Source organism: Sparus aurata, chromosome 7 (assembly GCF_900880675.1).
Source record: "Sparus aurata chromosome 7, fSpaAur1.1, whole genome shotgun sequence".
NCBI classification, from domain to species: domain Eukaryota; kingdom Metazoa; phylum Chordata; class Actinopteri; order Spariformes; family Sparidae; genus Sparus; species Sparus aurata.
Window position 1 is genome coordinate 28,864,683 of NC_044193.1, and position 21,544 is coordinate 28,886,226.

General features: G+C 43.2%; 2 protein-coding genes across 2 annotated transcripts; both read left to right on the top strand.

The window, feature by feature from the left end:
- The first annotated feature begins 2,061 nt into the window (after positions 1-2,061).
- Positions 2,062-8,055, top strand: LOC115585319 (keratin, type I cytoskeletal 18-like). Its single transcript, XM_030423619.1, has 7 exons — positions 2,062-2,594; positions 4,530-4,612; positions 5,228-5,384; positions 6,513-6,677; positions 6,766-6,891; positions 7,111-7,331; positions 7,464-8,055. The coding sequence occupies exons 1-7, from the start codon at positions 2,175-2,177 to the stop codon at positions 7,573-7,575; spliced, it is 1,284 nt and encodes a 427-aa protein (XP_030279479.1). The 5' UTR covers positions 2,062-2,174; the 3' UTR covers positions 7,576-8,055.
- A 2,220-nt stretch (positions 8,056-10,275) lies between these two features.
- Positions 10,276-13,570, top strand: LOC115584439 (keratin, type I cytoskeletal 18-like). The gene is made up of 7 exons (XM_030421861.1): positions 10,276-10,756; positions 11,411-11,493; positions 11,575-11,731; positions 12,082-12,246; positions 12,332-12,457; positions 12,827-13,050; positions 13,388-13,570. The coding sequence occupies exons 1-7, from the start codon at positions 10,352-10,354 to the stop codon at positions 13,512-13,514; spliced, it is 1,287 nt and encodes a 428-aa protein (XP_030277721.1). The 5' UTR covers positions 10,276-10,351; the 3' UTR covers positions 13,515-13,570.
- Positions 13,571-21,544: the final 7,974 nt, after the last annotated feature.

Consider the following 21,544-nt stretch of genomic DNA (forward strand, 5'->3'; position numbering starts at 1 on the left):
TATTTATCATTGTGTTTAAGTTAAACTACAAATGTTTGTTTTCAATGCGTCCATGCCATAGTTTCTCAGATTTTTTTGACAGTTTTAAAAATATCATACCAAAATGAGTGAAAACCAACAGACCCCTGGAATAGCATGAGAATGTATTAAAGGTGCAATGTGTTGGCATTGGCATCCTGTTGAATTTATCTCAAAACTCAAATGGCACTCAGTAGAGCGCCCATCTCCGCCAAGGCCCACCCGCACACATCTGCACTTACTCATAGATAAAACATACTCATTACTCGATTTTTCTTTTCGATGTTAAGAAAGCGAGAACAAAATTTGCTGGATGCATCCGTTCTGCACCAAAAGTTAATTGGGGTCTATTCTAGGCTGAGACCAATCCTTAATACAAGTTTTTTGAAAATCTGTTCTGTAGTTTTTGTATAGTTGTGCTGACAAACCAACAGACCAACAGACGGGTGAAACTAAGTGTTGGTAACTGTAGCTACTGTTAGCGAGGCAGCTCAGTAAGCCGTGCAGTTAGCAGTCCTGGGTGGGAGCTCGGAGAACTGTAGGAGTTTTGAAGTTTACGCTGCTAGCACACGAGCTTCGGATGGGGCTAGCTGGTTAGCCTGATAACTTTAGTAGATATCTCTTAGACACATTTTGGGCGGCTGTAGCTCAGTTGGTAGAGCTGGTGGACCAGTGATCGGAAGGTCACTGGTTCGAATCCCCGGCTCCACTGGGGCGGGACTGAGCTACATGTCAAAGTATCCTTGAGCAAGATACTGAACCCCAGAATTGTTCCTGATGTGCAGTTGGCACCTTGTGTGGCAGCCACTGCCATCAGTAAGGGTCCTGCAAAAAGCTGGCGACTCATTCAGGGTGTACCCTGTCCTACGCCCATGAGTAAATCTGGATTTGGCCCCCGTAACCCCCCAGGGGGATAAAAAGCAGCAACATCCCCTGACCCAAGCGGAAAAGAAAACAAAACGAAACATTTTCAGTGACAACACTGTTGATAATGTCAGCTGATTTCGATATGTTTATAACTACAATTCTTACATATTGCACCTTTAAATGTATTGGTTGGGGAAATGGTTAAGTTTGATGTAAAGCACTGTAGTCAGTCTCTCTATTTTAAACCTTGAAAAGCATTTTGTGTTGCTTTTTAAAGATGCACTTTTATGTGTCTGCCCACAGCAAACAGTACAGATACACATGTAAGCTGAAAGTCATTTTACGAGACAAGACTTGACACGACATGATGCAATCAACTCCTACCATCAAATGAGACGTCTCACTTCTCCAGCTGTGACATGGGCTGATCTCAGCTACCCACAGTGACTACAGACAGTGATGAAACCCTTTCAGTAAGCTGAACTGATCCTGACATATGTCTCAATTGAGTTCTTAAGAAGGTGATGATGGCTCGCTGATAGGTCACTGTCATTTTAGGGTGGGGAGCGCGGAGCAGCTGATATCATGAGAAAATGAGAACTATGGTATATTGATGCAACTTAATTTTGTTGGACATTACTGTTCTTTTTTGGATACCTGTCCCCAATGTAAAAGAATATTAATACAACAATATGCTTTCACAGTCTGGCTTCATACATGTAGCAATCTTAAATGATTAAGTCTGGTGTCATTTTCTTATATTATTGACAATTTGCCTGAAAACTGCCAAGGAGTTTATCCTACCAACAACTATTGTGTGTGTAACTGATACATTTAAAACAAAGAGAAGGAGAAAAGTTTATTTTAATATCTTTGGGGGAATTGCTAAGATAAAAAGATAAAATATGATGTTCTTGGACTTTACTGTTGCTGTCCAAGAAACACTGAAAATCCTTCATGTCTAATAAACAAATCTGTAGTTTTATTTTCCAAATTCTGCAAATCTCAAACTTATTGAATCCACTAAATCCTCGGAATTTACCAACTTTGGAAGGTCGTGAGGGACAAAGGCATGCTCTGAGTCCTGCGGTTTAGGAAAAGAGGGAGGTGACTCAGAGTAAGGGGGAGTGGTTTGAGGGGCGGACCTGAGGGCCCACAAGGTTTATATAGTTTAACAGCTTCCCTTCTGCTCCTGCCTTGTGTCTGTGAGCTCCCATTCCTGCCTGCCCAGCCTGAACCTCTCTCGTACTCACAGTCTGTCTCACTGAGTCTCACACTCTACCGCAACAATGCAGTCTACATACTCAGTGCGCACCTCCACTAGCAGTAGCAGGGGTCCTGCTATATCAATGACCCGTACAACCCCTGTCTACAGGGCCGCCTCCATCCACGGTGGGGCCGGTGGCAGCCGCATCAGCATCTCCTCCGGCACCCGCGGTGGCAGTATGGGAATGGGCTCTGGAGGAGGGGCCTTCTCCAGCAGCGTCCAGGTGAGCTCCAGCGGGAAAAGTGCCGACATCATGGGCAACGAGAAGTTTGCCATGCAGAACCTGAACGACCGCCTGGCCAACTACCTGGAGACGGTGAGGAACCTGGAGCAGGCCAACCACAAGCTGGAGATTAAGATCAAGGAGGCCCTGGAGAAGAGCGGACCCGACTTCAGAGACTACAGCAAGTACCAGGCCATCCTGGATGACCTGAGGAAGAAGGTGAGGAGGGGGCTGGGGGAGGATGGCGAGAGCATGTGCATGTGGGGATTTATTAAGTGTTGAGTAAAGCGTATTAGGGGGGAGTTGGGAGAAGGGGGGAGGGGGTAATGTGGATGGGTGAAAGATGAAACCAAGGATGAGTTATGAAAGGATGTGATGTAAGTGTGATTGAGCAAGAAATGGGTAAAACAGACTGAGTCAATACAGATCCTGAAGGTATTTACGCTGAAAATGTGTTCTCAGCTATATATTCTGTTCCCCCTGACCCAAATGTGCTGCCATGAGGCTCAGGGTTACTGCTCCACTGTAGTTTCCTCACAGATGGGGTTGAACTGGTTCTTGCTGGTCCTCGGCACTATGCCCACTGCTACTCCACGGGCCGGGGGCCGAGGGCTGGACCGGAAACAGTATGGTGGAGGAATGTTGGAGCATCGGGGGTCAGAGAGACAGGAAGGCACAGAGACAGAAAAAAACAAGGGTCCGGGGACTTCGGGGTCAACTTGCAGGCCCATACGTCACGACTTTAACTGCCTTTTTAATTTTGTCAAGAAAAACACAAGTCCAATGGGACTGAAGCCGATCAGGTAGAGAGGAAGGGAATTAAAGAGGCGCTCACTTCTTTTAACCCGTCTTTCAAGGTGGAGCCTTTTAGTTCTTTACGGTAGGCATTTTAGAGATAATTAATCTGATAACGCAATTCATTTCACACTCAACCTGATACACCCCGTACGAATACATCCGGCTAACGAGCGCAAAAACATTTTAGAACTGAAAGTAAGTGAACTCCTTACTCAACCCAGGGCAATTTGTAAATCATTCATTCAAGGTTTTGCCCCATTGAATGCCAGGAAAGAAAGGAAAGAAAAAAAAACACAGGAACACACTGACTGGAAGTGAACTAGACTGTGTCACCCTCATCCTGCTGCCATTATTCATTCAAGACTCCATTTAGATTTCCAGAAAATTAAGTCACGTGCAGTTTCCAGATGGAACATTCCAGTTGGGCTTCAATTGGAGAAACACTCAAATACTGTGTGTCTACTGTAGCTGTCCCACATCAGAAAACTGTGTTATTTTTTTCTAATCTCTTTCCCTGTGGGAGCAGCACAGATAAGCAGCATCAAGGTCAGCTAACCCTCCTTGAAATTATGACAAATGGAATGGGCAAAACGGGAGGCATCGAGAGAAGTGGAAGAAGAACAAGGAGTGTTCCAGCCACTATCGCTCTCCAAACATTACATCCAACTCAAACTCTTTGAAATTAGGTTTTGTTTATTCTACTAACAGCCGAGGGCCTCAGTTCATCCAAACAGCCTCGGGGTCAGGACACACTCGTTTTACATTTGCTGTGTTGCATAAATCCATCAAATTGCCTCAGCCCCTGTATGAGAAAACCCAGACGCTCAGAGCAACATTAAAACAGCCCGGCCCGGTAAACCACACACAATCAACCGCCCATGCAAACACATACGTGGATGCGCCCTCACATGACCGAGCACGCACACACACACAACCGCACACACAGCCACCATCACCGCCTTCGTCATGCAAATCAGCTACCTCCGTCCTGCTGACAGGATAGATCCTGTTTCCCCAGCAGCGACAGGACAGTTGCCTGGCAGCCACTGATTGGCTCACGGACTTTGTCACCTGAGTTGTCTACCTGCCATCCATCCGGGGCCCTTATCTAATGCACCATGAAAGCTAAAGCAAACACTGCAACCATCAGGTTTTTTGAGTGACCCGCTGTCGGTAAACCATGCTCTAAACACCCATTACATGCATGTGTGTGGCCAGTTTGAATATATGTTTATCCATATATGCACAATGATGTTCAAACAATATTTGAACATTTTACAGAAGTTTCCTCACAACGCCTCCATCCTCAGTTTTCAATCTAAACAACCGCTCCCTTTGTTTACCTTTTTTTCCCAGGTGTTCGATGCCACCACTGACAATGCCCGCCTGGTTCTCAACATCGACAACGCTCGCCTGGCGGCCGATGACTTCAGAGTGAAGTAAGTCTCGCCCGACATTGTAAAACACGGCCCTATGGCTGCGGGCACGCCCTGTTAAGCCGCTGAATGGGATGTACGATGAATACTTAGTGTCACGATCTAAAGAGACAGTTGTTTGTCTTTGAGTCATAAATCATCACCTTTGGATCATAGCTTGGGGAGATGTTTCAGTTGTGCCATGAATTAAAAGTCAGAGCAAACACAGCTGGCAAATGGAGAGTAGAGCATTGTGTGCTGACCAAATAATGGCCACGTATATTTAGACTTAAAGCTGCTACAAGGAATGTTCATTTCTTGTCAACTCTAGCGGCCCCTGTGGAGGCATCAAAGAAAGTCAACTTTGCTCTGGTGCCGTATCAAGATAAGTCAGAATCTCATCTGCTGACAGGCCTTTAATGTATATGTATTTACAGAAATAGCCAATGTCCTCATTGATCTCATTTTGCTCATGAAGGTCATAGAGAGGCATCAGTATTATATTGAGACACCATACAGTAACATCAGTCATTGACTCATAAAGGTATAGTATAGTAGACCATAGACTATTCCATGTAAATCTGAGCAGACATATCAGTCTTTGAACTTATCGTCCTCGCCCTGTGCTGTGTTGTTTAGATACGAGTCTGAGCTGGCAATCCGCCAGTCCGTGGAGGCCGACATCGTCGGGCTGAGGAAGCTCATCGACGACACCAATATGAGCCGCATGAACCTGGAGAGCGAGATCGAAGCCCTGAAGGAGGAGCTCATCCACCTGAAGAAGAACCACGAAAATGTGAGTATGATGACATTCAAAAGGCCACTTATATTTGAAACTTGATAAATGCTTAACTAATATTTATAGTATTATAATAACTAATAGTAATAAAAAAGTCCAACTTAAGTTAAAAGTTTAAGCAACTGTTTATAGTAAAGTTGCAACTGATGGTAAAAAATACTGTGTACTTCATCCATCAGAACTGGCCACATTAGGGGAGAAAAACAAAACAAAAAAAACATCAAGTCTTGTGTCTAAACATTAGTTGTTACAAAGTGACATCACATTGCTCCAGCTGGGCCCTGCCCACTTTAAACAAGTGATAAAAGCAAGGACAAAAACAGAAATGCAGAAATCTCCCAAACTGTTCCAACATTAGCAGAATATTCTGTCTTGATGTAGGACCGCATCACTTATCGTGACAAGCTGATTTAGAAAAAATGTCTTCAGGGCCTTTAACCTCACCTCGGCTTCTGGTTTTGTACCTTTTGTTGGAGAAAGTCAAAGATTAGACTAATGGATTACAAACAAAAGTCACTTTAAAAAACCTCTGGGCATTGTTTCAGCAAACCTTCTCACCTTTAGAGGACATGTGTAAATATTTGCTTACCAGCTGATCTCGCCGATATGTGTGTTTAAGTTAAATACGTATGTTACACACAGCAGCCGAAGCATCCTGACATACTGCAGGCGGCTCTTGAAAACAGGCTTGAAAAAAAGTTCAGTGGCCCGAGGGAGGTTTGTCAAGAAATGTGAAATATCTAGATGTGAAATTTGTGGGAAGCCTCATCGTAAAAATGGTTACCATCCATATTTGGCAACAGGGAAAACACCAAAGAATTAAAATGACTATAATTTATGTGCATAAGCCAAAGCATAACTGTTTGTTTACTGAAGGGATCAAGTACTTAGGGCCCCAGACACAGGTTTAAAGTCACCCCTTGTATATTTACCTGACCATACTGTGATTATAGTTAGAGGAGGCTAGAAGTCAAATCGGGGTCAGCTCATTAAAAAGAGGCTTTAAAATCCAAAAGATCTAGCCAGCAGTCTGTTTGAAATGACTGAAAGGATTGTTTTATTTACAAGGCTTCATTTCATGTAGTTTATGTCTGTTAATTCCTCTATTGATCCTTATTCGTTTAGGAAGTTATGGAGCTTCGTAACCAGATCGCCCAGTCAGGAGTCCACGTGGATGTCGACGCCCCAAAAGGACAGGACCTCGCTCAGCTCATGGCGGAAATTAGGGCCAAGTACGAGAAGATGGCACTGAAGAACCAAGAAGAACTCAAAGCATGGCACGAGTCTCAGGTAAAGGACTGACAACTAACCATCATTTGCAAAGAAGGAAGTGTCAATCGAGCACAAAGTCATCTTTTCATCCCAATCATTGCTTCAGATAACAGAGGTGCAGACCCAGGTATCCCATAACACAGAGGCCCTGAAGGGTGCCCAGACAGAGGTGAACGAGCTGCGGCGACAGATCCAGACCCTGGAGATCGAGCTGGAGTCACAGAGGAGCCTGGTGAGAAACACTCAGTCAGCACACACTTCATTTACCCCAACACACGCTTATCTGAACTCTCTGCAATGCCGAACTCAGCACTCTCACTTCAAGTCTCTCACATTTACTTTGTTGACACAAGCTTCACACTCTGGTGACCGTTCGCTATGGCGCTGTCATCGGCGAGTCGGGTTCACTGTAAAATTTTAACCCGTTCTATTCTTTCCTCCCCGCTCACAGAAAGCCTCCCTGGAGGGCACGCTGAGGGACACAGAGATGCGTTATAACATGGAGGTGGAGGCTCTCAACAACGTCCTCCTGGGTCTGGAGGCGGAGCTCACACAACTGCGCAACAACATCCAGATGCAGACGCAGGATTACGAGGCCCTGCTCAACACAAAGATGAAGCTGGAGGCCGAGATCGCTACATACAGGCGGCTCCTGGACGGCGAAGACTTCCAGTGAGTATATTAATGATTATTTGATAACAGAAAACGTTGCATTTAACAGTATAATGCAAAACCAACATGAAGAGTGAACGATCAACGTTAAAATGACCGGATGATTAATTTCCTCTCGATCTTGCCGTTCAGGCTCCAGGACGCTCTTCAAGACCAGAAAACAGTGAAGAAAGTGATGACTGTCACACAGACCCTGGTGGACGGCAAGGTGGTCTCCTCCAGCACAGAAACCAAGAACCTTTGAACGCCAGAAGAAACCGCCTGATACCCCTAACAACCGCTGTCACCACAACATAACACTAACATACGATTGGCCAAAATCGATCCTTTTTTTTCCCAATGGGCTCTTAGTCATCAGCACTAACCAGCACCGCAGTTAGTTGGACCTCCTGGGTATACAGCTCGACCACAGCTGATAAACAACTGGATCAGAAAAAAAACTGAATCATCTTTTATTTATTTCATCACGCTTTATTTATGTGTTCGTGTGTTGACCTGCAGATGTTTACAAAAGTTCAGAATTGGAGATCTGTAAGCTTTTTCGGCGACAAACTAATTGAAGACATTGGATATTTCAGAGTTACAAAAGTGTCACGCGGTGTTACGCAAAATGAGTTTTTATACTTCATCATCGTTGGTTTTCTTTCTGTCCAGTTAAGTCCGCCTGTTGTGCTGTGATGTTCAGACAGTTCAATAAAGTCCATTCGTGAAATGTACCTTGGAAGTGGTGTTTTGTCATTATTATTATTACTATCATAACATGACAGAGGAGCAATGTAATAAATCAATGAATACATCAAGCAAGAGGACATATAAAAACAGCAAATAGTGGGAGGAATGATGACTCATCTCACTCCCAATTGCAAAAGGAATACTTGAGAAGTCCTGGCTGTTGTCAAAACTACAAATAGATAGGCAGACTTCACCGGGTCACTACATCAGGCATCAGAGTTCATTTATGATGAGCATCGGATCCTTCATCTTTAATCCGATGGCGACGTTCGCGTTTGTCCTCTTCACTTTTAATGGTGTGTTGATACCTAAGGGTAAAAAACTCTGTCGTAGCTATACAATTCTTCAGGTTCTATTTAGCTTATAGTCTGATTAGGTTTAGGCACAAAAAACCTTTGGTTAGGGCTGAAAATATAGTGTTTTGGCCTTAAAATACCTGTTTTGGTTGCCACAAACACGACTGGAGATGTCCCAATGTTCTGTGATAAAATATATCTGGTATTAGTTGCTACTCACACAGCTGGAAATTGTTCTGGGGTCTCCTTAAAAATACCTACTGGTGTCCCTCTTTCAAACGTTGAATGTTGCCTCAAACTGCAGCCACTTTGCATTGTAGGCTTCTCACTGAACGCCACCACCAAACTTTACACCTTTTGATATGAAAGTCGGGCCATAAACATGTCAAGTCAAAGGAATATGACACATATTGTACAAATTTCAATATGGTACAGTACACAGCCTATGACATGTACAAATGTGAGCGTGTCAGTGGTTTACAGGAACATTAACTGCCAACTGGTGAATCAGCCTCAACCAAAACATTGTCAGTCAACTGTTGACTTCAGATCAACAATGAACACTGTGGAAATGATTTACTCTTGCAGTCATAGAGATGAAGGGTAAAATGACAATTGCCTTCCTCATCGTATTATAAACCACTGTGTAGTATTTTTGCATTTTGGCGTATGATATACCTTATTATTACCCATGTCATTTTTCCTGGGTTGTTTTTTCATACCTCACAGGTACCTGAAGCAACATGTCTCTACCAATATGACCCCTTTGCATTTTTGGTCTAAACACAGTGATAAGGCTGGTGTAATCCTATATGTTTTTCTTATTGTCAAAAAAATTCATGAAACAAACAAAACCAGTCCTTCATTCTCTACTTTTCAACTCTTCTTATATGGGCCACAAACCTGTTTGTTCTAGGATGTAAAACATGGGTCACTGGAGGGCTAAACTTCAAATTAGTGCACTTTTGAGCATTTACATTCATAATAAAGTAGTGACTCAAAATTGAAAAAAAACAAACAAAAAAAAAAAAAAGAATTTCTTAAGTATCCACAAGTTTTCTAGGGAGGTCACTGGGGAAACGATTATGGCTGATACTTCCAATGCCCAGTGGAAGTAGCGTAAATAACAGGATCTAGAATGGCACCAGTAGAGTGCATACCTGTGCCAAGGCCCAACACTGATTTAATTCAATCAAGCCTAATCAAGTCTATTGGCCTATCATACTCATCATCCCTTTATCACTCTAAGTTTTAAACCACCACTAACTGTGTCATGATCATTTAAGTGCACCAGATCGATGATCTCCATCAAATTGTACTTACTTATTGATACACCCACCACAATGTGCCTATTTTTTCCATTCACGAAAATCTTAAAACAGCACAGGTTAAAAAGAAAAGTCAGAAAAAAGTTCTGGATCTGCACCAGATCGGTCCTACTCTGGACTGAGACCCATGCTCCATCCAAGTTTAATGGAAATAGGTTTAGTAGTTTTTGTGCAGTCCTGCTGACAAACTAACCAACAAACGGGCATGGTGAAAACCTCCTTCTTAATGGAGGTAATAACTGATCCAACTGAATTTACCCAGTACAGTCACTAACCTAGATCTTCATCATGGGTGATATGCTGGACCAGTCACTCAAAGAAAAAGGATTGGATGGAAGTCGTGCCCATAATTGCTGCTGTTGATATCATTGTTACCATGGGTACCACTCACTCACTACGCACGATCAATATGAAAATGCAGGCATACCTTCTTGCCTTTGTCAGACTGTTTCATAGTGAGTGTTATGAGTACAAAGTCTAAGCAGGAAGGCTAAAGGTAAAAATGTAATATAGATAGGAGAGGAGTGGCAGGAAGGACTATTGCCTTTCAGGGTGATATATAAGACCGTGGGACTCTCCTCCGTCCTCCACTCTCAGCTGCCAAACCCACTGTACCAGGACACACTGCCTCGTTCTCTGATTGATCAGCACACTTCTTTTAGCCATGGAGCCCCTGTTTAGACGCCAGAGTTCTCAGGTTCTAGGTGGCCCAGGCAGACATCACGAGAAGGGCTACGCCTTCAGTGTCAGCGGAGGGGCAGGTGGCTACGGGACCAAGATCTCAACCGCTACCTTTGGTACACGGGTTGGCAGCGGCTTCGGGGGTGGGTATGACTACCAATCCTACTCCTCAGGGTCCACCTCTGGAGCCCTGGGCATCACTAACGAGAAGGCAACCATGCAGGGCCTGAACGACCGCCTGGCTAGCTACCTGGAGCAGGTGAGGTCTCTGGAGAAGGCCAACAGCAAGCTGGAGATCAAGATCAGAGAGATCATTGAGAAGAAAGGCCCTTTGGAGGGGAGGGACTACAGCAGGTATTTTGCCATCATCGAGGATCTGAGGGCCAAGGTGAGCCGCTCCTAATGATACTTGATTTGTATCAATCTTGTTTAGTTGAGTCTAAGATTGTAGAATAATAAATCTGTGTCTCCTTCAGAAGTCTGCTTTTACAATCAAGCTATACAGTTATATACATTTTTTATACTGGTGCACAAAAAATCTTTCTGATGTAATGCTAGCAGAGGTAGTTACAACAAATGCTGTTTAAAAAGTTCTTTTAGATGAAAGTTTTTTAAAGGGCTCTTCGTGGCCGAATAACCCTATCCTCTGTCCACGTTCCTTTCCTTGTAAATGTAAGATCCTGTTGGGGCAAAAGTCATCCCAGGCTGAATCAGTGACATTTTTATTATATTGACTCCTGCACTTAACAAGTGGAGGCCGAGCGTTCATGTGTCTGACTGATTTCACAACTGCAGACTCTTTATCTCTGAGTCAAGCTATTAGAGACGGTATCAAAACGATAACCTGCCTTGTTCTTTTATGACTTACCGTGTGTTATCAAGGGCGTGTCTTTTCACCTGCTCAGTTTATCAAAGTGAAAATGACCGTTTGCAATCCATCAAATTGACAGAGTGAGAACAGAAATCACTGAGTCCACCTGATTGTAAACCGCCTGTTTTTGTATTTCACACACTTTTTCACAAACTATTTGATTTCTTCCAGATACTTGACATGATCAGGGGTAACTCACAGCTTGCCATCAATCTTGACAACGCACGCCTGGCTTCAGACGACTTCAGAATCAAGTGAGTGCTCAGCTTTGTGAATAAAATGAATCCAGTCTCCATCCGGTATGAACATATCTGATATGCAGTATGTTTGATTAGGATGGAGTATGAGTTGTCCATGCGCCAGACGGTGGAGGCTGATGTGGGCAGACTGAGGAAGCTTCTGGACGACACCAATGTTATCCGCATGCACCTGGAAGGTGACATCGAGTCTTTGAAGGAAGAGCTGATCAGCCTGAGGAAGAACCATGAGATGGTGAGGGACGCTAAGCAGAAATGAACCTGCCTTACTCTTTCACAGCTGGCCTCGGCTACCCGTCAAAACATGTCAGGTTCTGGTTCTAGTGGATCGGCAGGTCTATAAGACGCTTTGCTGTCAAACTGGGCTAAATTATTAAATGAAGACAACTGCCTTTGGTCTAATCCAACTAAACAACAGTGACGTAATTCAAAGAGAACAAAAAACTACTCAATTATTCAACCACTGCTGTAAATAGGACTATAAACACTTGAAATTATGGAAACCAGTTTGTTCCTTAACCTCTTTGCACAGGATAACCCCACTAACCTCGCTAAGGAAATCACTCCCTATTTCTCCCTCAACAGGAAGTCGCTGAATTGCGTGCCCTGATCACCCAGGGTAGCGTCCATGTGGATGTTGACGCTCCTAAAGGACAGGACCTGAACAGGATTATGGAGGAGATGAGGGCCAAGTATGAGAAGATAGCCCAGAAGAACCAGGAGGAGCTCAAAGCATGGCATGAATCTCAGGTAATTTATCAATCAGATTTTGGGTTGACTAGAGGTGTTAAAATATCTTTTCTGTGAACTATATGTATTCTTACCTTGTCCTCAGATCACGGAAGTGCAGGTCATAGTGACAGAGAGCTCATCAGCTCTTAAGGAAGCCACCAGTGAGCTGACTGAAACCAGGAGGAGGGTTCAGTCGCTGGAAATTGAACTGCAGTCTGTTCTGGGCCTGGTAAGGACTCAAACTTTCAATGTGTCAAGAGGTGTTAGGATGTCAGGTTTAAGCCTTTATCAAGCAAATTATGCATGATTATATTATACAATGTAGTATTCTCTCTGGGAATCATTTGTTCCTTAAAGGAATAGTTCAGGTTTGTAAAATCTGTTGATGTGCTTTCTTGAGTTACATGAGAGAAATAATGCCATTTTTATCTTTGGCCATTAAGTATGAAGCTACAGCCAGAAGACTGTTCACTAAGTTTAGCTGGCTAATTCATATATCACACCTCGTTTGATCCAGAGAGCTGAGAGAAACAATCATTCTCTCTCTCTACTGCATCAATCTTTTGCACAATCAAGCATTTTCTTCACCTCTTGGTAGAAAGCGTCCATGGAGGCCACCCTGCGTGACATCGAGATGCGTTACAACATGGAAATCGAGAAGTACAACGTGATCATTCTGAGGCTGCAGGAGGAGCTCACTAAGATCCGCAGCGACATCCAGCACAACACACAAGAGTACGAGCTGCTGCTCAACATCAAGGTGAAGCTGGAGGCCGAGATCGCCGAGTACAGGAGGCTGCTGGACGGCGAGGGAGACTTCGAGTGAGTATGAGCAGAGGAGGCAGAAAGTTTGGTGGAAACAGTAATAATTACTTGTGACATCTTTGATGAAAGCCAATTATTCAATGCTCCGCATTGTGTGGGATCATCAAAGGGACGCTTGTGCAAATTAAATTCAAATTAGCTTCATGCAAATGTGAGGAACATTGATATGGAAAGTAAAGTAAATCTATTCTCTCCATTTCAACTGCTGAAATGTAGCATGTGGACGCCAGCCATGAAATATGTGTCATGCCAAAATAGCATCACTAAGAATTCAATTGTGTGATCTTGGACTAAATTTAGTTTGACTCCTAACGACTTGTGTTCATTTTTCCAGCCTGGTGGACGCACTTGAGCAAAGGAAGGTCCATACCAAAGTGGTGACCGTCACTCAGACTCTGGTGGACGGTAAAGTGGTGTCAGAGAGCAAGGACATCAAATCCAGTGAAAATCTTTCTTCTTAAAGACTGGAACAAAGCCCTTTGTAAAAAAAAATTAAATAACATGAACAAAAAGTGTACCATCGTGTCTGTGACTGTTTTGTACTTTGGGTTAGGGTTTGTGTTTAGGAGTGAAACAATCATCATTTGACATTTTGAGACATATGCATGAGTTAAATGAGAAGACTGATACCTATCTCGTTTTTGTATGACAAATATGAAGCTACAGCCAGCGGTTAGCCTAGCTAAGGATGAAGACTGGGAAAAGGTGACACGGCTCACCAGGCTCTGTGCAAAGGTGACACCCATCTGCCTACTAGCACCTCCAAAACTTCCAATTTTCCATGTCGTATTTGGTTTGTGTGTTCATACAAAAACCAAAGCATAAAAAACATCAAGCAGTAATCATTAGTTAAGCGCTGGACTATTTGGACGTTTGGAGTTTCTGCTGGCTGCCTACTTATCTCACAGTGAGACTAAATCACATTGTTTGTTCACAGCAACTTCCAGGGGACTTAGTAAATTAATTCTTAAGGTTAAGTACTGTAGTTACGTAAAGTTTAGAGATACTTTTACCACATTTCAGAGGTAAATAGTCATTCATTCATTCAGATTATTACAAATAAAATCAACAAATTAATTATAATATTATTATATCAGTAAGATGTAATTGTTCTCAGGGTACAAATTCATGCTATATCAGTAAAATAACATATATATTTTTTTATTAAACTATTTTATATTTACGTTAATTAGTTTCACCTTTAGAGGGATGAGCACATTCTGTTAACTTAAGTTACTTAACGAATACTTGTACAAGAGTATTTTTACACTGTCGTATTCATAGTTTGCTCAACACTGCAACAAGAAACACACATTTTTTGTTGATTCTGGCCACTGCCACGGACAAATGGGTGAACTTTGCTTTAGTACAATAACACCAACTCCTCCCTTCATCCTTAGCAATCAGCCATAAAAACTAGTGGTCATTTTATGACTTGTCAAGCCTGGATAAATCAGTGACAGGCATTAAAAATTAGCGTAATGATTAAACAGAAATAGCCAGTGTTCTCACTGATGGTCTTGATGCTTATGTTGCTCATATAGAGGTATTAAGTATTAATATTAAGATGAGATTGTTTCATAACCAGTAAAAAGGCTCTTGTGGTACGTTTAAGGAAATAATCTGGATAATTCCTCCAAAAATGGCCGCTGCTGAAGACTAGTCCCACACATTATGCTGTGTGCAACCACAACTTTACACTTCAGTCAAGCTAATAGTTCCTGTACTTCCATAACCTATGCTAAACTATGCTAACCGGCTTCTGGCAGTAGTGATACTAAAGATCTTCAATCGAGAGAGTGAATAAACGTTTTTTTTTTTACCAACGTTTTCCAAACTATTCCTTAAACCCTGATAACAGTTGCAAACTTCTGAAATCTGCTGTTAAAACGCACAAAACATGATCACACATCACACGACCGCAGCCGTCTGTAAGTCAACTCCTCCGTCATGCATGCAGACACTGATGATGGCTGCCTGGCATCTCGCCATCATCCTCCCACATGCTGCTGCGAATGCTGGAAATTCTTCCAGTTTCTGAGAAATTCACATTGTGACCCGCAGTTCTTAGACTTGTCCCATAATAGGCAGAAGGCCTCCATTCCCATGCCATGCCGAGCCGTCCTGCGACTCTGCTTTCTGTTTATTTACATTTGCACTGATCATCTCATTCCTGTGAGCGCTTTGATACAAACTGACCTCTTTTGGTCTCAGTTGAATCACTGCATTAACTTTAATGTTTGATGTTTAATGTTAATAGGCCATTCGTGAGTTGTTGATAGAGATATGGGGAGCGAACAGATTTCAGTAACTGGCTAATTCTTTTGAACATTTGGAGATAATTACACCGCCTGGACTTAACCTTTCCAAATCAATGCACTATTCATCATCACAATGTCACTTTTTTTGGAAATATTAAGTTGCGACATTCCACAGCCAAGCACCATCAATCTTTCTGTCAGATTCTAATCAAGGCTGGTTTCCCAACCTCATCTGAGTTATAGCTTCCTCATTTGTGCCAGTTTCCAGTGTAAAGTGTGTGTGACAGTGGGAGGCTCCTCGTGCCAGTTTCACTATCTGCTGTTACGGGTGAAGTCGTAAAGCTGTCTACTCAGGCCACTCTGAGCCTTTGTTGCAGCCAGACGCTTCGCAGTCCGGCCCCGCTGACGGAGGCTGGCCGGGCAGACCGGAGAGAGACAGGGAATTCCAGAGAAAGGCAGGACATAAAAAAAGAGGGATGGTGGGACTGACAGACACAGGAGATAGATGGAGGGATATACGGGGAAAAGTGCACAACTCTAGTGCATGCCTGTAATTCCTCAGGCCCCATGTAGAGGTGGCGGAACAATACCTTTCTGTCTGCACGGAGAGAGGAGGCTGGCAGGGGATTCACTTTGCTCCGTCATTAATCACCAAAACTATAGTAAAGGAGAGGGAACGGACTCTCTGACTTTTAAATCCGTTATCAGAGCTGTTTTTGTTTTTCTCAAAGACTAACTCCATCGGCCTGCTCACCACAGAGAGACTGCCAGGGCCAACTGGCAACTACTGTAAAAGGTAACCTACACTAACTAGCTACCAGCTTTGCGGTGATCTTAGCACACCAAGTGTATCTTACGCCTCCTGTGGTGCTCTTATCTCTAACTCACCTCTCTGTAATCCATAACTCAAGACGACGATGATGTTATTGGCTACCAGTTGTTATTCTTCAGTGTATAAAAACACTGGTATAAATCTTGCCACTGTATGCTGGCGCAGTTTGAAACATCACGTTCCTTTAGGTTCAATTTGAAATCACTTGGTAAGGCTTTGCAAGAGGTCATGTTTTGGCTTTTTCTGCCACAAACATGGCATGAAACTGTCCTGAAATCTCGTTTGAAATACTCGTTTTCTGGCTGCAAGTCGTACCGATGTCTAATCAAAATAACTGCTTGTGTTCCCACTAATACCAGAAGGGCAATTCCTGAGGGGGAACAACAAATGTAGTGCTTTAACTCTGCTAACAAACACTCGCTGCTGCTGCTGCTGCTGCTGCTGCTGCCAACACTGGCAATGTCACTGTGGCTCGCTAGCAAACCACTAGCTAACATAAAGAATGAGCTGTAATCATGTGCAAACTGGTAACAATAACAAATGTGGTTTCACTGTAATCAGTGGAAGGAGTCAAGAATTGGCCAACATATCCTTATTCTGAACTACACTAAGCACAGAGTTAGTAAGAAAGAGTACGTTGTCACCACCCCCTTTATGATGTGTGGTCCTTGTTAGTGAACGTATCCATGATTTACAGAAATGCACAGTGCCAAAATTTTATTCCGGCAACTGGGCTACTGTAAAAGGCGGGGGACAAAGTCATTCATTCGTTCATTCATTCAAAACTTCATTTACAGTAAGCCTTGAAAGGGTTATAAAGGATTTCAGGTTTCCAAAATGTTCACGCTGGCGAGAAACATAAAAATACAGTTAAAATATGTCAAAAGAACAATCTTAGTTAAAAGCCTCACTGAGGTTCGGGCCAAAATGCATGACGTCAGGCAGTCTGAGTTAGAGAAGTAGGGATCTTCTTCCTAACTGTCACCTGCAGAAGCAATAAACCTACGAGTAATTATCAGGACGCACCCCTACGCTGAGTCTGAGCAGAGACACGCGAAAAAATGATTCAATTTGGCTAATTCGAAAAAAATCAGCTAATGTGACGCACCGTATCAGCTGCAGCCGAATATTACTGCGATATTTCTCCCTCAGTGTAGTGTAGTCGTGTTAGGAAGGTACCAGCTGACAGCCTCTCAGGGTAAGAGGAATGGTTACAGCAGCCATAAGTTTTTTTAACATACACATGGCATATGTGACAATTGTATTAAGACAGACTTCACACATTCTGAGCCTGCCCTTTAAATGCCAATAAAACTTATTATGTCCCTAGCATGTGACATTTCACTGCAGCTGAGACAACACACACACACACACACACACACACACACACACACACACTCCCACCCCCAGAATATTATTATTACAATCCTCCATTTAAAAAGGAGGGTAATGTTATAATCTGTTAGGGTGGTGACATGTCATTCTTCATGTGCCGCCCATGTACTGTCACCAGAAGATAAATGTTGCAATCCCCCAAAAATTTGAGCACATATTTCACATGTTAAATACTCAACATACTGAGTGTTGCAAGCACATTGCATCACCCTGAGTGTAGAAACTCACAAACGGCCTCATTTTTCACTTGCCAGATCCTTTTATTTACCGGGAACAGGGCTGTAAGGATTATCAGCGACTATCATGAGTGAAGATAAACATTTTTAGCTGGAAACGTGGGAGTTCATTCAGAACTCGCTCCAGACCGAGCATGAGTCACTCTTGACAGGTCAGATGCTCGCGGTGCAACTGTTTCATCTCCTTCTCCTTTTCCCAGAATAAAACATTTACCCAGCTTAACAGAGATAAAGCATGAGTCATCCGTCACTCTCTCTCTTTGTCACAAACTTACATTCTGGATGTTTCCCTCTGCCCCACACATCTGCTGGGTGTGTCGAGTGTGAGTCAGTCAGTCATCCAGTGCTCCCAACACCGCTGGGCCTCCTCCCAGTGGGAGCAAAAGAGGGGAAGTGAGGGACTGGTGGTGGAGGGAGAAGGGTGTGGTGTGTGTTTTTTGTGTTTGGGAGACATGAGGGACGAATAAAGTGATGGGAAAGTTAGGAGAAAGTAGCCAAGACATGGAAGCAAACAAATACAGTGGTGGAAAAACAAATAACGGATTAAAGGTGCAATATGCAACAATTTTACTTTAAAACACATAAAAAATCAGGAAAGACAACAGAATGTGGAGAAATATTAGTGCTGACCTTATGTCAAAGACTTCTATGTATAGATCATATCGTCTGACGTCACGTTCAGGGTAGGAGGCTCAAGTGCTGGGATAATGTTATGCCACTGTGCTCTAGGTTCGCGTCATATAAACATATAAAATCTGACAGATTGTTAACCTTTCAAAAATCTGGAGGGACATCAGGCCATATGTCAAGGTAAAATAACATATTTCAAAAACCATGAGCTAACGTTAGCAATGAACAATATCTAAGCTAATATGACTTTGAATAAATGTGTACAAGATGTACGTTGATATATAAGAAAAAATAGGCATTTTCTATCATATCATGCACTATCCAATAGCAATGTTAGCTGGAAAGTGTTTGAAAGCTAACGTTAGCCGTTGTCTTACAGAAGTTAAGGAATTACCTTGAAATATGGCCCGATGTCCCACTTAACGTTTCTATTGTCTTTTCAGTTGCTGATGAATCAAGAAGCGGTAACATTTTCACAATTTGCCAGATATTCTACGCTTATATGACTCGCAATCTAGAGACAGCTGAAGTTGCATGCTAACCGGGTAGCTCCAGCAGTCCAAGGCTCCTTTGCTAGTAGTGTTAGCACCAACACTACCCCGTTGCTCTGAGCTCATAGTCCGGGCACACTCGAGTCAGTAAATAGGATCATTAGCTACATGGCTAATTGAGCTAATTAGCTTATGGAGGCTGCAGTTGACAGCAGCCACTGGTTACGCTGGTGATATGCTGCCCCCTATTTGTTTTGAGTGTAAATTCAACAGGTGGCCAATTCCACATACTGCGGTAGATTGACTCCAGTTGACTGAATAAATGCTCTTCATGAGATATGAGCACCCAGGGGATGCGTTCACCATCAGAAGCTACAATCACAATCCAAAAAGTGGCGAGTACTCAGCGCTACTTACTTGACTCACCAAAATGAGATCGTTGGCCTCTCACAACCTCCCAGACATGATAGATTAGCAAACAGACTGCTGTCACCTTAAATGACTTCTTTTGGGAACAGAAAAACAGTTTATTTTAAAGCAGTTACTGTAAGTCTGATCACTGTTACGAGCTGCCAGTGTCCTTAGAGTTGTGGAGGTTGAGGCCAGCGGAGGGGTGATGATAAAAAAGAAAGGGTCGGGGGAGGGGGGCATTGAATGCAAGAGCAAAAGTGAGAAATTAAAAATGAGTGATGGATATAAAGAGGGAAAACAGGAGTGTGGGAGAGCAGGGACGTGGAAGAGGCAGCTGGAGGAGGAGGTGCAGAGGGCAGATTAAGTAAGAACAGAACTGGGCAGCTTGCCACCATCCAGCCACCGTTTTCTCTCCCCATTTTCATTTTCCAGTCCCATTGCGTGGGGGGAGTGAGGAAGGAGGGGGAAGCTGGAAACCCAGGGCTCGCCTCCCGAACTGAGGAGCTGAGTTGGCTGAACTTGTGTAGTGACTCATTCGTCTGGTTTCCGTGGAAACTCACCAAAGGAACTTGGTGACCAGAGAAGTCGCCAGCCGTACACCCAAAGGAGCAAGATGATTACCGCCTGCGCTCGGCTAAAAATACAGAGGTTCAGCTCTCTGGTGTGGATGAATCCAGACTGAAACTACTCCTGCACAGAGATTTTCCAAAAGCTGAGTTCAATGAGTTAGAAGCACCCAGCTTCTGCTCATGATGAAGCAGAAAACGTGAAGCAGTTGGGGCGATTCGAGCGAGCTCTTTTGACTCACATACACTTGTTATCCAAGGCGGTTTCATTAACCTCGACGTTTTTTTAATGAGTAACTGACTCACATTCCAGAGCAAAGGGTAACTGAAATTGGAAGTGGGACTGTGCTGCTCTGTACTGGGAGAGTTCATAAGATACAGTATAACAGAAGATTTCATACATGCAGGATATCAGGAGGGTACGCCACATTGCATTTTCAAGGTTTTCACGACTATTGTAGTGCGTACAAAAGGACAAAATAACATTTCCACCAAACGTTCCTTTTTAAAGTCGTTAAGCGGTTGAATAACGCTGACTTTAATGTGCATGTATGATTATTATTTTTTATTCAGCACAGAGTGAATGTTTTTCAGTTGCAGCAAAATGAAGAATCAGCAGTCTGTAGACTGTTACGAGCATAAGGTGTAAATTCAGCCATGGTGGAGTTTTTAGCAGCACTCAGTGGTGAGGAGGAACTATAAACTTGTCCCCTCAGAGGCCACAGACGCAGCTCCACCCAAACTCGCCAACCGCCCTCGCACAGCCTCCTGTCCACAAGATCCAGGGTGGCCCGTGTTTTCATGGAGGGTGAGTGACAGAGCGTAGTATCCTGCATTTGCACACATTCCAAACTGCCTACAATCTCAAAATATGGAGCCAAACACAAGCAAAGCTTAGCTGTCAGCTAACGTTATCAAGCTCACTGACTTTACCCAGTGATAATTATGTAGCTGTTTACTAGCAACATGTTGTTTGCAAGGCACCCTAGGCATATTTCTAGCATTATGAAAGGCTGGCAGTCTGATAGAGTAATTGGGTTTATATCTAATTAAGCTAATTATGTCACGGTGCACAATGTGACCGCCAACTTTTACCGCACAGCCCGAAGCATCTTTACACCATGGGAAATGCTGATCACAGAAGGTTTGACAAATGCATTGGTCATGAATGGAAGATTTGTTCAGCTAAAAACAAAATTAGCTGTCTATACATCAGGACATTGGAAGGAAGGCAGCTCACGTCTCCTATGACTGCTGGGATTTGTAACCGGATCAGCAGAATGTTGAACTTACCCAGAGTAACACAAGCATCCGTCTTCATTGCTGCTTTTACAGGCATTATTTTTTTCTTGAAAAGCGGTACTCTACCAATTTCACATTGTGCTCCATAACGTTAAGGGACTCACAAAAAAAGGCATTACAAATATAAATTAAAGCAGCGGAGGCCAAGATATCTGCACTTTAGTCCTGAAGTGAAACCGGAACTTTCAAGTTTTGTTCCAGAAGTAGCAAAACCTAAGCAGCTTGATCTCATTGTTTGCTATTGGACTGTCCCTCCTGAACGTTACCGCTCTGAGTAAGGTACCACCTGGCTGGAGGGAGAATGCCAGAGAGCTGAAAGTGTCTGGTTAAGAAAACACACCATTAGTAGAGATTTAACTAGATACCA